General features: G+C 42.5%; 1 protein-coding gene across 12 annotated transcripts in view; it reads right to left on the bottom strand.

Annotated features, from left to right (window-relative positions):
- The window catches only part of LDB1 (LIM domain binding 1), a 336398-nt gene that overhangs the window by 58792 nt on the left and 261749 nt on the right, over positions 1 to 15857 (bottom strand). For all 12 annotated transcript variants that reach the window (XM_086922638.1, XM_086922639.1, XM_086922648.1 and 9 more), the window contains exon 2: positions 5428 to 5530. In XM_086922638.1, the coding sequence (XP_086778764.1) occupies positions 5428 to 5530 (103 nt within the window). The remainder of the gene's footprint in view (positions 1 to 5427; positions 5531 to 15857) is intronic.

Here is a 15857-nt window from a genome sequence, read left to right as displayed (position 1 = left end):
TTAGTACCTAATGTATACAAAACATAAAAGGCCCAGCAAACCGCTAGAGGCATTGCTGGCCTATTAAAACTTTCGAGTTTACCAGGAATTCAACTTGGAAGTGATATACAAGCTCACACAATGCATGGTGTGCACTTAGCACTGAGCTGACCTGGTTCTCAGAGCGAGTGCGTCTTCACTGCGAACGATGCCCTCATTTGGAGACAGATCGTAAGGGAGCCAGGGTGACATCTCAGTAACGAGATCTGATGGGTGACGGTTCATATCAATTTGTTTGCCACATTTAATTTGTGGATCCTTCTTCCAGCTTGAACGACCAGTGGCGGGGAAAGCGTGGCATATTCAGTCAGAAGACCTACTTACCTTAAAATGAACATGGACATGTGTTTAAAGAAGCACAAAAGAGCTATGAATGGAGGAGGCAGTAGATTACCTGGTTTGCCAATCGACAGAGCCAATCTGAGATGACTTTAGTGTCAGGTTCTTCATAACCGCTGCTTAAAAACTTAAAACAGTTTCAAACTAATTTGTAACCAGCATCCCGGAACAGTTTCCTAAACTGCTTTGGAAATAGTACAAAGAAACATTCTGACATGAAAGATTTTCCTTTTTAGTGGTGATCCCGGATATGCCTTTAGTAAAAAATCTACCCTCCTACAGATGACCCCAGATTGGTCCACTGCTTCTTATGAGCAGCTGGCCCGGCATTGCACTCGCCAATGAGACCTGCTATTTCGCAATGAAAAATGACTCTTCAGTTGTAAAGGAAAGTTAACAGATCAAGAGGCGGGAAAAAGGAGAGGGTTTGGTCAAACCACAGCGAATAGGGAAAACAATTGGTCCGAACATTTAACGGAGACAGTAACATTGCTAATGAAGCAATGATCTAAAAATATATATTTTAATTTTGGTGGGTAAATTTATACTGACACCAAGGATGGTTCTGGGTTCTACAAGTTTCTACAGAATCTAGGTTAACACCGAAATACTGCAGCCATGATAATCAGCCAGGCACGTTTCCTCTATTCCCGGCGAACACTTCTATACATTACATTTTTGAGTTAGCATCTCTTTTCTGATGGCATTGCATCCCAAATATACAACATAAATAATTTTCAGTCGAAATGTACCAAAAGAATCAAGGGACTCCGAACAAAAATAAAAACCACAGAGACTTGTGCATAGTGCACCAAGTATATATGTATGTCTAGGGCGCATAAAAGTAGGAAAGTGCTGTTGTGAAATAACTAATGAATGCAACGTTACTTAGGATTTATTTTAGGGTGGAACGTAATTTAAGTCAAGTTAATACATGGTTAGCTATGGGCACCCTTCTTCATGCCAACTTTCAGAAGTAGAAACAATCTGGGATTCGTTCTTTACAACTGGGTGTTAAAGGGTACGGTATTACTCTATACAAAACAGATGTATTCAGACCACTCCCCAACCTAAATCTTCCTCTACAAATGAAACACTTGTAGACTGCTTGTTATAGAGCAGTCCTTGGCATAGGTTTGGTTGAAACACGTGGTGCCTCTCAACTTGGTCAAAGCCCACCCTCTGACTGAGCACCTCCAAGCAAGCTCTTTCTGGAACACAGTTACCTTTTGGAGAAGGAATTACCCAGCCCTAACTGGCTCTTGAGAGGCAGACCCCGAGGCGTAACCACACACAAACTCATTTAACCATATGTGAAGCTCCACACAGGTGGGCGACCTTAAGCAAAATCAAGTCCCACTTAGGCAATTTATTTACTCTTTGGGGAGCTGTGCGAGTGCCGTAAGGCGCCAAATTCCATTTGTAGGTTGCCTACGAAGTCTTCTGCCCTCTCTTTTACGGAGTCGTCCATTCCTATAAGCACCAATGGACCCTTCAGAAGTGGTTTATCCTCAGCTGTTCCTTAGCCGGGGCTAGAGGCGGGATTGCTCTTGTCCGCTCGGAGCAGCACATATGGGCCATCTTTAAACTTCATCCTCACTGACAAAATAAGATGTTGCTGGCTGACAGGACACAGTAGGTGCAGACTCTTATAATGGGACCTGTAAACCGGGAAATCCTAAATGTGGAGCTCTTGGTTTGGCAGCTCTCCCAGACACTTGACGCTATTCCCTTCCGATCGGACATCCAACACACTAAGGTTTGAGTAGCTACTTGGTGCTAGCATGGCCAGAAGAACTGCCAGCCCAAAAGGCTGCTGGAATATTCCGTATGTGACTCAAGATTTAACAAGGCGCAACAAAGCAACCTAAACTAGATCAAATAAACCCACCCCCGAAGTAACCACTTAATTTTTCCTGTTCCGCAGTAAATCAACAGTATGATCACATGGTTCAGTAAATAACCAACACAATATGAAAATGAACATCTACCAAGCAGTCAGTACAGAGACAGGAAGAGTACAGCTTGGAAATATTAAGATATTAATCCTGAACACACCCATAAAGTACGAACATAAAATGTTAACGATCAGACGTATGCTTTAGGAATTGCACATAAAGTTTTATATACATGCTTTGATATAAAAGCATGGTTATTATCATTCTCAGCAGCAGTCTTAAATAAATGTCATGCACACAGATGGGATATGAATATGAGTGGCAAGTGGAGAAGAAACACTACTTTTCATACAAAGATAGCATTTCTTCTCCAACCAATGCTTCCGACTGTGGAACACCTAAACAGGATCTCCATGGTATCTATGCCATACAGGAGGATTCGGATTTCAATGGTGCAGCGCTCAGGTGACTTCATCCCGCTATAAGCAGGCCTAATCTGGATGTTCAATACTTGAAACAGACAGTAGTGCGGGGAGGGCTACCAGTTACCATCTACTTTGGTTGTCCCTAACACCACTACAGCTCTACTAAAATAGCCACGCATGCTGTCCCCCAGTTAATAAAAAGCAAGACAAGCTTTGCCCCTTGACAGGCATAGTGAAGGGCCATCACCCAGTGCCCCATGCTATCTTGGACTACACTCAAAACACTTTGCACCGTTCAAAAGACTGGCATTGCGTAAAATTAGACAACCTCACAGAGAAAATGTTGATCTTAGGCTTTACCAATATCAACAGGATCCAAACACCATCCACACTGGAAATAAAAGCAAACAAGCATTTCTGACACGCCTGCCCCACACAAGGCCCCAGACTACTGAAAGAACTTCCCATGTGATCGAACTCAACTTCCACTCCTACAATTGAGGGAAAAACTGAAAACTTACTTTGTCCAGAGTTAAACAAGAATCGGACAATCATAAGCAACTGATCGAATCCATGTTTCCTACATCCATTCCTTTTCTGAATGGACTTGGGGCAGAACGCAGAATAAAATAGACACAAGGATGCTTCGAGATGGGACCATGCGAACAGGAGATTGATGTACATTTGGTGAAAGACGAGGGTGCAGGGGAGATAGAAGTAGGTTCTCGACTTAATCTGTAGAGATACTGAAACTTTAGAAGTCAACGGTACTTAAAGCAGTACTTTGAATTTATATAGGGACAACCTATATAAAGTGATTATATGGAGTCAACGTAACCCCTAGAAAGGAGACATGTAAAGAGGCAACCAATTAAAGGATAGATTCATGGTACGTGAAGAGTATATGGTACATAGCTTCAAACTGTGGGGTGCGCCGCTTCCATGCAGGGAGCAGATTAGTTCAAACAAAAGGGATAGGGTCCGGAACTTGTGTGCTATTAGTAGCACATTTAGGAGGTTGCAACATTTCATTTGGACCTGCCTGGCTGTGTAAGCCTTTTACACGCTTGTCGATATATAAGACATAAAATATACATCAAAGCTTACCACAATCTCTGAAAAATGGATTTACATAAAAGAAAAAAAGCTAGTAATTATACCAGAGAAACAAGAGAATAGCCAATATGCTGCATTCAGTCGCCATTCGCCTACTAATATGCATCCTATCATGCACAATAATGTTGCTCTTAATCACCTTATTATAGGACACAATACAAACTCAAGTTGTTTTTTTAACAATAAATAAGATTTTCCAACTCCATGGCATTCAGGTCCTAAACATTAATCCCTCCAAGGAGTCTAGCTTATTCCACACAGATCATACAGTTTACCAGAAGTGCATACCCCCCATATCCCCCTCAACCACTTTTTAGGGACTGGGGTTGGCGGCATACACGTTTAGCAAGGATCGCAGAAATGTATGAATGAAGTTGCAGGAATCGCTTACTAGTATTTGAACCTTTTTTCTGCAGGTGCACGTAGTGCGGTGTGCAATGCACTTTAATATTGTTACTATAGACTTGCAGCTCAGTACCAAGTACAAATGTTTATCTATGCTCTTGTATGTGCACTGTGAGTCAGGCACTCTAAGAGCTGGGCGTTTATTGAAGGGCCTGCATCTAACTACACTGTAGGTCTATAGATTTCTATCATGCTTCTGGCGAGGTCTGGTGTGTACTTCGATACCTCTGTGTTGCTAAAGAGGATAAAAACACTAAGACTTAGGGGTGCTAGACAGAGGAAATCCAGATTTCAGCCACAATATGTAGCGGGTCAGATTCAGTCTTGGACATCCTAAATAAACTGACGACAACCAATGATGGAAGAAAAAGTGCCAATCTTCGGTCATAGTTTATACTCTCATTCCTTAGCAACAGGATGAATATTTCTGCCTACAGATGGGGAGGAGGTGAGCAAGTTCAGTGAAGCGCTTAAGAAAACAGAAGGTTGAGCGAACCAAAAGGCCCTGGACGTTTAAACTTAGAGTAAACCTGTGTAATTCCATGTAGGCTAGGCGGTACATACTCAGTTTCAACCATTCCTTAATTGGAGGCCAGTGGTGTCTCTCCGGGATAGGTGTGAGCGGAATATGGCTTCCCAGAACAACTACTAGTCAGGAGGCATAATAGACTGGGGAGCATTGCTGTTGTGTTTTTGGGAGTGTTAAAGTGAAATAGCCAAAGACATTCCAACGTATAAGCAGAGGCTTACAAAAGCCACAACTGATCACAGACCCACTGCTAAGGCTTGACTTTATGTTTTATGTACAATACAGTATCACTGGTTCAATGTGTGATCTATCAGACGGTGAGCGATGGATGCTACAACGGTAAGATGCTTGGGAATAAGCAGGACTTAGGGGAGTTTGAGCCATTGATCAATTTTTTAAGAAAAAAGAATGCTGCCCTCACTGCGAGGTTCTGAATAAGTTAGAGAAAACCTGGACGTCCAGTAATTACCGCAAAGGCACAGGAAAGGGATAAATGGAGGGGTTGTGTGTCCTTAGTTTCCAAAAACTGTAAAAATCAATTCGGTAAATGTTGAGGGAAAATGGTAATTTTGCACTTCTTAACCTATTAACGCCAAAACTCAGAAAATCTCTGCAGCAACGTTAAACTAAATACCAAATAGATTAATGTTAAAATCGACCACCAAATCAAACTTACCCCACATCTCGATCGAGCATGGTACCCGGGTGGAAGGGGGGGAAGGCGTTGCCGTTGGGGGGCTCCTTTGGAGAGTACAGTTTGAATGACTTGGAGGAACAGCCTGAAGAAAGGAGACAGTAAAAAAGAATGGTTAAAAAATGGATTCCTTTTAATGTAGTCCACTGATAGGTGGGGCAATAAAGTAGGAAGAGATACACCCAAAGCCATCTTCCCACTTACATCAGAGTTGAATACAATTCTACTCCTAGACCTTGGACAAGGGGGGGGGCAGACAATGTATAACAATGCAAAGCCCTCACTTCATACAAGGTGCAAAAAACAGCAAGACCCTTTAATAAAGGAATAAGGGACACCCAGTGTGGGTGACTAGCAGTGCAAATGTGATGCGGAAGACCAGAAATCCATCAAAAAGAGGTGTTGTGCGAACAGATCACAACTGTAAATATTGGCGATTAAAAACAGTTTAAAGCATTACAATGCACATATCACACAAAATAAAGGCAGCCTGTAATGTAAGGCTGATTGGGATTCTTCACCCAGCAGCTAAAAGGGATACTGTTTTCTACCCCATTTCAAAGAGTCACAGGTTTTAAAAATTCAAAAGAAGAAGTGAGTGATAGAATGAACTCGTCAAACCACTCAATTTCTATAATACCACCCACTCAGTGTGCATTGGCCCATTAATCCATCTTCTGGTCCTGTTTGCATAAGGATAATCATCTAATCAAATCAAGGAGTATTTCAACTTGCCGTCGTAGAACCCCTCCAAGAGACTCATCCCTGCATTTAAAGTCATTCAATCCTACTAGATATGGTCCACCCTGTTGTGAATGATTCTTCGTAGCCCACACCACTGGAACTATTGAATTGTACAGTGGGGAGATATTCTGTGCACTTATGTCTCTAAGACATAATACACCATCTGCTGTAAAATTGAATGTCAACAAAAAAAACATTTCAGCTCAAACGGATTAAAAGTCTGTATAAACACTACACAAGTCATGCAGGTCAACTCTAAGCACTTGAGTGACTGCTCACTTTGTGCCTGCTGATTGCTGCATTCAGACCTTCAAGAGAGGATGGTTTCACCAAACAGAATCAGTTTGCCAACTGATTGAATGGATAAAGGTTTTTGTCTACAGCGGTTATCAAAATCCTTACAAATGCAAACGCAGCTCAAGAAGTGTGGAAATGACAATTTTTTCTGTGGCATGGAAATGTTATGCTTATATTGCAGTGTCCTATAGCAACATCTAGTTTAAGGAGGCAGACTCAGTTTAAAAGAATCCCAAGCTTTTCTATCTCTTGTTCAGGTTTGATCTTGTGAACCTTAATGTAAAATCAGCGAGACACGTGCATAGGGTACAGTACTGATCTACAGGGTGGTTTCTTATTACTAAGATGTGGTTCAGGTGCCCTATACTGTGGAACCCTAAACACTCATGAAACGTCGCTCCTAACGAATATAGGTTTTAAAAGGAAACTGGGTTGCCAAGATTAAAAGAGGTTCCACTTTTAATATTAAAAGAATCATGTAGAAAAACAATGAATTCCTGCCAACTGAAATATTTCTATTTTACTCCAACAATTGTGTGCTTCCGTACAAGACAAATTCACTCATTGATTATGAATAACATTTATGTTAAAATGCTAGAAAGGGTAGAGAACAAAGCCAAAGAATATTCAGCATGTTTTGCCTATCATTGCATTATTTCTTCATAACTTGCCTTCTCTTGACACATAATTTAGCTAACCCTCTCTTAATCTGGTCCTCCATTGTTCTGCATTCCAGTCACCCATGACCTACATCTCACTCGCATCCTGTTTACCTCAGCATCCTTCGATGATATAATCTACTAACCTCAGAAGCCCCTGACAGGCCTAGTCTCGAGATAAAAAATAAAATACCAAAAGACACCGGGAATCGGATTTAAGGAAGATTGGAGGAGAGGTGCTGAACGTTAAAATCTGCCGCTTTGGGTAGCCACCCTGGAGTGAGTGCCTGACCACCAGAACTTCATGCTGCTGTGAAATTAATTCAATTGTGAAACTTAAGTGATGTAGATACAGCGGAAGCAGCATTTGAGAAGATCAAAGGATGGTTGGGAATGAAAGGGACCACGCAGTTCGTAATCCATGCCATAAAAACTAAAACATCACTGAGAAACGCTATGTGGTCAGCAAACACAAGCCCCGTTACAGCGTGCTCAGCTTCTGAACCCCGCAATCACTCTGAACATTACTTATAAGCACTTGAATAACCACTCTAAACCTGAAATCAACCCCTTTCTTGTTTCAAAGACCTACGATAGGTGCCATCATGATCTTTGTCTTTTTAGACAATAAAACTATTTGTTTTATTGTTGTAAGTTCAGGCCAGATGCACCAATTGCTCTACCAGTCAAATAGAAACATCAGAACAAGTGGTGAAACTGCAAATAGGTCAGCCTTTACTGTACCGAAGCATGTAACACATATTTTTAACAAATGCTGTTTACACGCACTGCATGCAGAAACACTGCATATCCATTCAAAGTCCACCCTATTGACTTTGTCAATGCTGGAAACAGAAAATACCAATAAATTGTTGCTTTATGTGCATACATCATATAGCTAAAAACGCAAACAGTGTGACGATTGTGTGCAATTTTCGAATGTACTCCCTAATGCACTCCAATGGAAGTACTTCTTATTATGATACACTAAACAGCCAACAGCATGATGGGACAGGGTAACACTTCTATGGGATGAGCCAAAGCTCACCCATAGTGTTGGTAACATTGTCGGGCAGACACCTGTGCCGTCAAGCCAGACTAGAAAAGACTCAAAAAGGGCAGTGTCCAAAGACGAGAAAATTAAATGAATTTCATAATTACCATATTCAAAATATTTTACGTATCAAACTATTACTACAGGTATCAAAATATAAACACAATCTTACGATAAAACAATTAAAAGAGCACATTAAAGTAATTTTTCATATTATATAGTGCATTGCGTTTAGTTCCTGGGGGTGACCTGACTCAATACTGGCCAAAAAAACATAAGATCCTGTGAAAAAAGGCTCTCCAATGAATATAATGCTGGATCTTCCTAGTGCCGTGATTAAGTATTTCAAAATTGTTGATGGAGGGCAAAAGAACATCTAAAACATTTCCATATATAATGTAAGACCATCACAGAGACATTATATTTCATATTAGCCAAAAATGCACCACCCCAAATTTCGACTTTCATTGGTAAAAGAAAGCATTTGAATACGATAGGATTAAAGTAGTGAAGTTAAAAGTAAAACTCTTTTATTGATCAGCTTAATATAAACTGTATTCAGCACATATAAAAATACAGTAAATGAAAACCACCAATAATAAAGTACCGGAGGGGGAAAGCGGGGCGGGGCGAGGCGAGGGACAGGTGGTCTTATCACAAAAGAAAGTAAAAAGGCATTAGTTGAGACTTTCCAACTCTTGATAGATCGCAAAACAATCTAACACCTCACCTGTGCCTGGCACACATCAAAATCTATCCGTCCAAACAGTACAGTACTTGCCGGGCGTCCAGCAGATGCCTCACATTTACAGGCAGTGACTTGGCAAGTGAAAAAATTAACTCCGAAACTTTATCTTTTTACTTTCTGGTGTACACATACTTCAAAGTGACATTTCCACTACAGCAAATTAAATATATTTAAAGTGCCACTAAACTCTGTGTAGTGAGGAGGTCCACGCAGGTGGGTTGTAATTCAGTAAGATTTATTCAAGCAGTTAACAGGTAGTAAGGTTCGGGACATCAGATAGAAATGTTGTAAATTAGAGCCCCACCAGGAGCTGCCTGTCAGCTGCTCAGCCATGACCAACTGTCACTTCACCTCTCTGAGTCCCAACATTCCGAGGCATCATCAGACTCCAACATTCTAATGCGTCAGAGCACAGGCACTGGCTGAGCAGGGGAGGTAAAACACCTTACAATATATATGCAGGATACTACACTCTGCTCTGTGCAAACTTCAAAATACACATTCATTTATGTAGGTGCACTTCCCTCCTTTACTTTGGGGGTTTTAGAGATGCATGCATTTCTCCCCAGTCTTGCTAACCCGCACTAGTGCTTGACTTGGACATGTGCAGGGTTGACCACTGGATGGTGTGGTACGTCTCGTTAGTTTCAAGACCCGGCGCACATTAATGTGAACCATTCTGGAGGGACTCCCTGGCTTATGGGCTACATTATGTGTTTGTGTGGATGGCTTAGGGGCTACAGCAGATGCCCTTGAACTGCCCTCTGTATAGAAATGACACACCCACAGGAAGGGCTGACAACACAAGCCAACAGAGAGGGGTGACATGATATAGTGCCTGCTGTAGACGTAGCTGCCTCTTGGTGTTATGCGTCCAGGAGGACGTAAGAGCAAGGAGGTACCTGAAGCACTGCAAATACAATTTCAGAGCTTTCTGAAAAATCTAAAGTTTTTCATGATTTCCTCTTATAAAGATTCTAGAGAGCTGCACCGATAACGCAATAACTGCTCCCCAGTCCCCAACAGTTCTTAGTCTAACAAGAGGTGTTGAAGGAAATGCATGGTTCCTTGATCTGGCAGGTCTTCATGCAGCATAGAAATTTAGTTAAATGTTTAACTCATGGTGGTGGTGTCGTGTGCTGTTTCTCATCAAGATGGGGCTGAGCGAAAAGACTCGTGTATGTAATACAATAAAAAAACACCCTGACAGTGCCGAACCCAAACAATGAACCAGGGAAAGCTCAAGAGTTTGGTACAGCATATACCACTGTATACCGGTCAGCTGTAACATCCCCAGGGGCTGCCGCACAGACCCATAGTGGTTAGCAGCAGAGTTCCCCCCTCGAAACATGTGTTTGACTTTTAATATCTCATTTCATTGAGATTTTTCAATACAACCAACCAGAGTCTGTCTACGAAGCCAACTTGTGCAGAGAAAGTTCAGAAAACAAATGACAGATGAGACAAGTGTTAAAGATAAACAAAAATTCCAATAGAGGTGGAGGACACAGCAGGGCAGCTTGCAAAGCGGGAACACCATCAGACCAGGCCAAGCACAATACTCGGGTTATAATGATCCAGTGGTTCTTAAACTTTTGCCTTCTGTGGACCCTCACTGAATCAACAGGAACCCGGGGACCCCCGGTGGGGACTGTTAAGATTTGAACTTCAAAACAAACAAAATATAGAAACAAGCATACACCAAATACATGCTCAAATACTGAAATATTTTGTTTAATTCAAAATCTAAAGGAGAAGTTTTATAACTTTAAATTCTGCTTCCTTATTTGCATTTACGTAATACATTTTAGTGTATTCATTTGATTATTATTTAGGTTTGTAAAATAGTTGTGGGAGCCCCCCTCTCTCCCTCCCTCACACTCAAGTAGGCCTCATTGACCACCAGGCGTCCTTGTACCACAGGTTCAGAACCTCTGATCTAGGGGCATGTCGCCATGTCTGTCTGCATTATTCGCTAATAATCCGCCATTCCAGCTAGAATGAATCTCCCTCCTTCAATGACAATGAGATCATCATTCCCATGAGTGGCCACTGACAGTGTCTTCAGGGGGGATGGTCTGCATCAGACTTTTGAGCACACATCCAATTCTGAGCGTTAATAGAGTTAATGGAATTCACGCAGAGGAAAGCTACCCCCACTGATGGCATCTATTAAAGGAGGATCTCCAGACAGACACCAGTGACGTGTTAAGTGTGTAAACTTCTACTATATTTATTTTGGCAGTAGTTGTAAATAACCCCAGGATCCAAATGACCAATCCAACTTCAACTTATGGCATAGTTAACCCCTTCGCTGCGGGGGTTATTCCCCCACTGTGCTGGGGGGACGCGCACAGCGCCCGCATGCTCATGACGAGTTGAGCTAGTCATGAGCTACGGCGCTCCTGTGCTCATGACGAGCTCAGCTCGTCACAGGTGCATTGGCTCCGTGGAACGTTCAGCACAGCGGGGGAATTCTCCCCGGACCTGAGCGTTCCACGGGCCATGACGAGTTGAGCTCGTCATGAGCACCGGAGCGACGTGGCTCATGACGAACTCAGCTCATCATGAGCATGCAAAAGGTAAATGCCACCAAGATTTTAATTCCGAATTCATTCCAAAATGAACTTGACTCAGGGCAAGACAAAGCCAACTCCAAAAAACGTCATCATGTGCTTCATTATGCATATTAGTAGGCTGGAACTCTGCCTGAAGTAGATAGTAAGATTCCATTCGTTCAAAGCTACTGTTCCTGGATACTTTGACACACATGCTGTTATGTTTACCAATACTTCACCGGTAAAGTACACTGTGATACTAATCGCCCAAGTATGTTTCGGTGCGGAGTGCCAGAGACATCCGGCAGTATCCCAGATTTTAGATCATTTCATTCCCATTACTAGGTGTCAACAGGGAAGGGAATGTAAATGTCTAATAACCTCAAGTTCAGCAGTCCATTATTCCAGGTTAACTCAGCACTAGGGCTGGACTTAACCTAAAGAGGCAGCTACAATTAGAAAACACAGAAATATGTGATACCTATTGCACCTGTTGCCCCAGATCAGTAGAAAAAAACAAAACTAGTGAGGCATGTATGGGGTTAACCTGGAAGGAACGCACATGCACAGCCAGCCATGCTACTGAAAATCTGGTAAGACTGCTGCTAATGTCCTCAAGGGGGCACTAGTGACACACCCTCCAAGTAAAAGAGTGTGTGAGTGTGTGTGAGTGTGCATGTGTGAGAGAGTGTGTGTGTATGTGAGAGAGAGAGAGAGTGTGTGAGTGTGTATGTGTGAGAGAGTGTGTGTATGTATGTGTGGGAGTGTGTTTGAGTGAGTGTGTGAGTGAGAGTATGTGTGTGCGTGAGTGAGAGTGCGAGTGAGTGTGTGTGAGAGAGTGCAAGTGTGTGTGTGTGAGAGAGTGCGAGGGTGTGATTGAGAGAGAGTGCGAGGGTGTGAGTGAGAGAGAGTGCGAGTGCGAGGGTGTGAGTGAGAGAGAGTGCGAGGGTGTGAGTGAGAGAGAGTGCGAGGGTGTGAGTGAGAGAGTGTGTGAGTGAGAGTGTGTGTGAGTGAGTGTGTGTGAGTGAGAGTGTGTGTGAGTGAGAGTGTGTGTGAGTGAGAGTGTGTGTGAGTGAGAGTGTGTGTGAGTGAGAGTGTGTGTGAGAGAGTGAGTGTGAGTGAGTGAGAGTGAGTGTGAGAGAGTGTGTGAGAGAGTGTGTGAGTGAGTGTGAGTGAGAGAGTATGTGAGTGAGAGAGTGTGAGTGAGAGAGTGTGAGTGAGAGAGTGTGAGTGAGAGAGTGTGTGTGTGTGTGAGAGAGAGAGAGAGAGAGAGTGTGAGTGTGAGTGTGTGTGTGTGTGCGCGCTGATGCTCTCGGTGTATTTTATATAGTATCTTTTCTCTTACATTTGCTCTCCCGTTACCCTTACATGTTAAGAGTTCTAGCTCATACCAGACCAGCATTCTATGCACTACTGCATGTTGTGCTGGAACTGATATTTTTAGATCTAGCCTTTGACAGTGCAGCTGTCAAAATGACCTACTGTTAACAGTACACATGGTGTAAATGTTTGGGTTAGCCCCTTTCAAAGATTGGCTTTCTACGACAAACCCCAACACTGGATGAATCTTTCACTTACTGCCGTTGGCTGTTCGCGTGAAGCCTTCCACCTGCACTACTGCGTTTGCATTGCCCTGCATGGGAGACTACTTTACAGGTATAGTCCTTCTCCTTTTGAATCTTCTGTCTCTGCCCCTTGCGCCTCATTTTCATGTCCTACTCAGACCTATTGACTTCATAAATACCTGTTAAACTTAGGTTTGTTGCATCACAAAAAGGAGTAGCGAAAACTAAAGGTGCTTCTAGTTAAAATATGTACTACATAAGAAAATTTGGGAATCAGCCGGTTGAGCAGACGGGGAAACAGGATTTGCATGCAAACTGCTAACAGTATATTTAAATATAGTTCGCATAGGATTATAGTTTCAAATTAAATCCATGGCTTATAATAAAAAAAAATTAAAAAGCACAGGGCTTACTTAGATTTAATCTTGCAGTTGTAGAGAAAACCCAAATTTGACTTTAGAATTTGTGAGCTTGGTTGGACTTGCATGAAGTTGGGGATCACATGATCAAGTAAAACAAGCATTTCTTACGACTCAACGCAGAGAAAGTCCCCGTTTCAAAGTATGCAGAAGTTAAACAAGTGTAAGGTTACAAGAGACACAGTAATTTGGTAGTTTGTCCAATTGTCATTAACTGATTGGAACCAGGACAAGATTTAATAGAATCTATGAATATATATTAAGAATATATATTAACCTATGAAATGGAAACCCCGGACTGGTGTATTGAATTCTTGTTGACATGAAGCCATCAGACAAACTTATGTGCAAGCAGTAACCAAGAGGGATGTTTGAATCACCAACTTTTAAAAGTCTCCCCAAAGAAGTTCAGATGAACCTAAGTGTAGGAAGCTGGCTCTTTATGATGTATCAAAATGAGATCTCATGCAAAGAATCCAGGTATTCCCTTATGAGTGGAAAGGGGCTTCCTCTAGCAATCCCGAGGTGCTCTTCTAGGTAGTAGTTTGGTCGAGCATCCTTAGGCTGATCAGCGAGGAGTGTCAATAAATGATGCACACAATGTGCTTATTGCGTCAAGGTACCGCCTCCGCATCCTTCGTTTATTGTATATTTGTTTTTCATGCTAATGTTTTTTCTGAAGCCTCGCTCCAACAGGCAGAGATTAGGTGTTGGGCACTCCCAGACTCGCAGTCTAAGGAGATGTAGAGTGTTATTTCTTGGCCCCCATTTTACGCCCGCATTTTAAATTTATGAGGGGCTGAGCACCTAGTTTTCATGATGCACGCTTTTTTTTTTTACTGAACTCGGAGCGGGAGCCCATTCCAAGATGGAATGAAATTCCAAAATCTTGCGTTTACCACCACAAAATTTTGGGTTGCTTAAAATCCAGCCAGCAAGCAGAAAGTCGTTGGTTTCAGTATTTGCCAATTGGAAAGAAACAAGGTTTTGGTCATTATGGAGGAGATTCAGGAGACTACTACAGGACCAGCTGAAGAGGGTCCCTCACAGCCATCCTTACAGGAAATTATTGAGATGGCAGTGGAGGCAGCATTCAGAGCTAGAGAGAATCCTTCCGCCTCTAAATTTCCCAGGATGCAGGAGCTCGAAGGTCCGGTGTGGAATGTGGCGGATATGGAGGAAGAGCACAAAAAGGGGTGTTTTGATCAGGGAGCTGCACTCTCCGAGGTGCTACAGCACTTGCGCACCAAATTAAACTTCCCTGGTGTTGATTTGACAGCTGAGGAAGCAGACATTTTGGCGAAATATTTAAAATCTGAGCATGAGCCAGCCCCTTTAAATGCAGCAATTAATAGAGTGTTACAACATGAGTGGAGACACAATGATAAGCCTACTGAGAGATTTTCTGAGGAATTTACTGCTTCTGTCAAAGTGGATAACCTTATGACAGGATTGTTTACCCAGCGTAATGTGATTTCAGAGGTTGCCTCTCCAGCGGATTCCGTGGATAAAACGGTGGATATTGCAATCAAATGGTCATATGTAGCATCTCATTTTGCAGTGAGGGCCAATGCATATTCAATTTATTCTGATGGCTTCAAGTTGTTTAACAATTGGAGAGCACGGTGTAAAAAAAAAAACTGCAGAAAATAAAAGGTTGATTGCTCCAGTTAAGACATTTGCTAAGGGTAGAGACTTTCCATATGAAAGGGCATTCCCTTTTTCTTCAGCTAAGAGTGCTTCCCAGCCCTTTTGAGGTAGGGTCGTGGCCAGGGGGATAACTCGGATATAAATCCTGGTTCCATCTCCCAGTGCCTCAGGAGCACATGCCCAAGTGTTCTCTGGAACAATTCCATATAAATGGATTAGGTTTTTCTTCAAAGAGGAGTAATTAAATCAATTAGCCAAATAACGTACACTTAAAATGTAATGTAAGACATGCATGATTTCGGTACAAGCCCGATCACGTTTTACAGATCGAAACTTATTTTGGAACGCTTGGGGTATTCACATCACTTGAATCATTTGGGTGAGTTTTTTGTAGTTTTATATAGCACGGTCTCAACCCGAAGGGATTGGCGCCCTTTACATGAGCACCAGATGCATTACACAATGTGTTTGCTCCATGAAAGGGCCAACAGAAAAAGCAACGCATGAACTTTGTCTGCACTTGCTACTGCGGGGTAAGATGAGTGGGTGGAGGCGAGGGCACAGAAAACACAAACACATGGCATCTCCGCGCCCCCCCCCCCCCAGTCTGGTCTGCAGGCGAACAAGGAAACAGAGATACGCCATCTGTTACCAAGGAAAGATCTGGATAGCTAAATGTGGTCAGGCCACAACAGGATCGCCCACAGCCACCACACAG

The sequence above is a fragment of the Lissotriton vulgaris genome, chromosome 5 (assembly GCF_964263255.1).
Source record: "Lissotriton vulgaris chromosome 5, aLisVul1.2, whole genome shotgun sequence".
Lineage (NCBI taxonomy): Eukaryota > Metazoa > Chordata > Amphibia > Caudata > Salamandridae > Lissotriton > Lissotriton vulgaris.
Note: the sequence above shows the minus strand (reverse complement) of the source record. Positions and strands in the feature narration are given on the sequence as shown.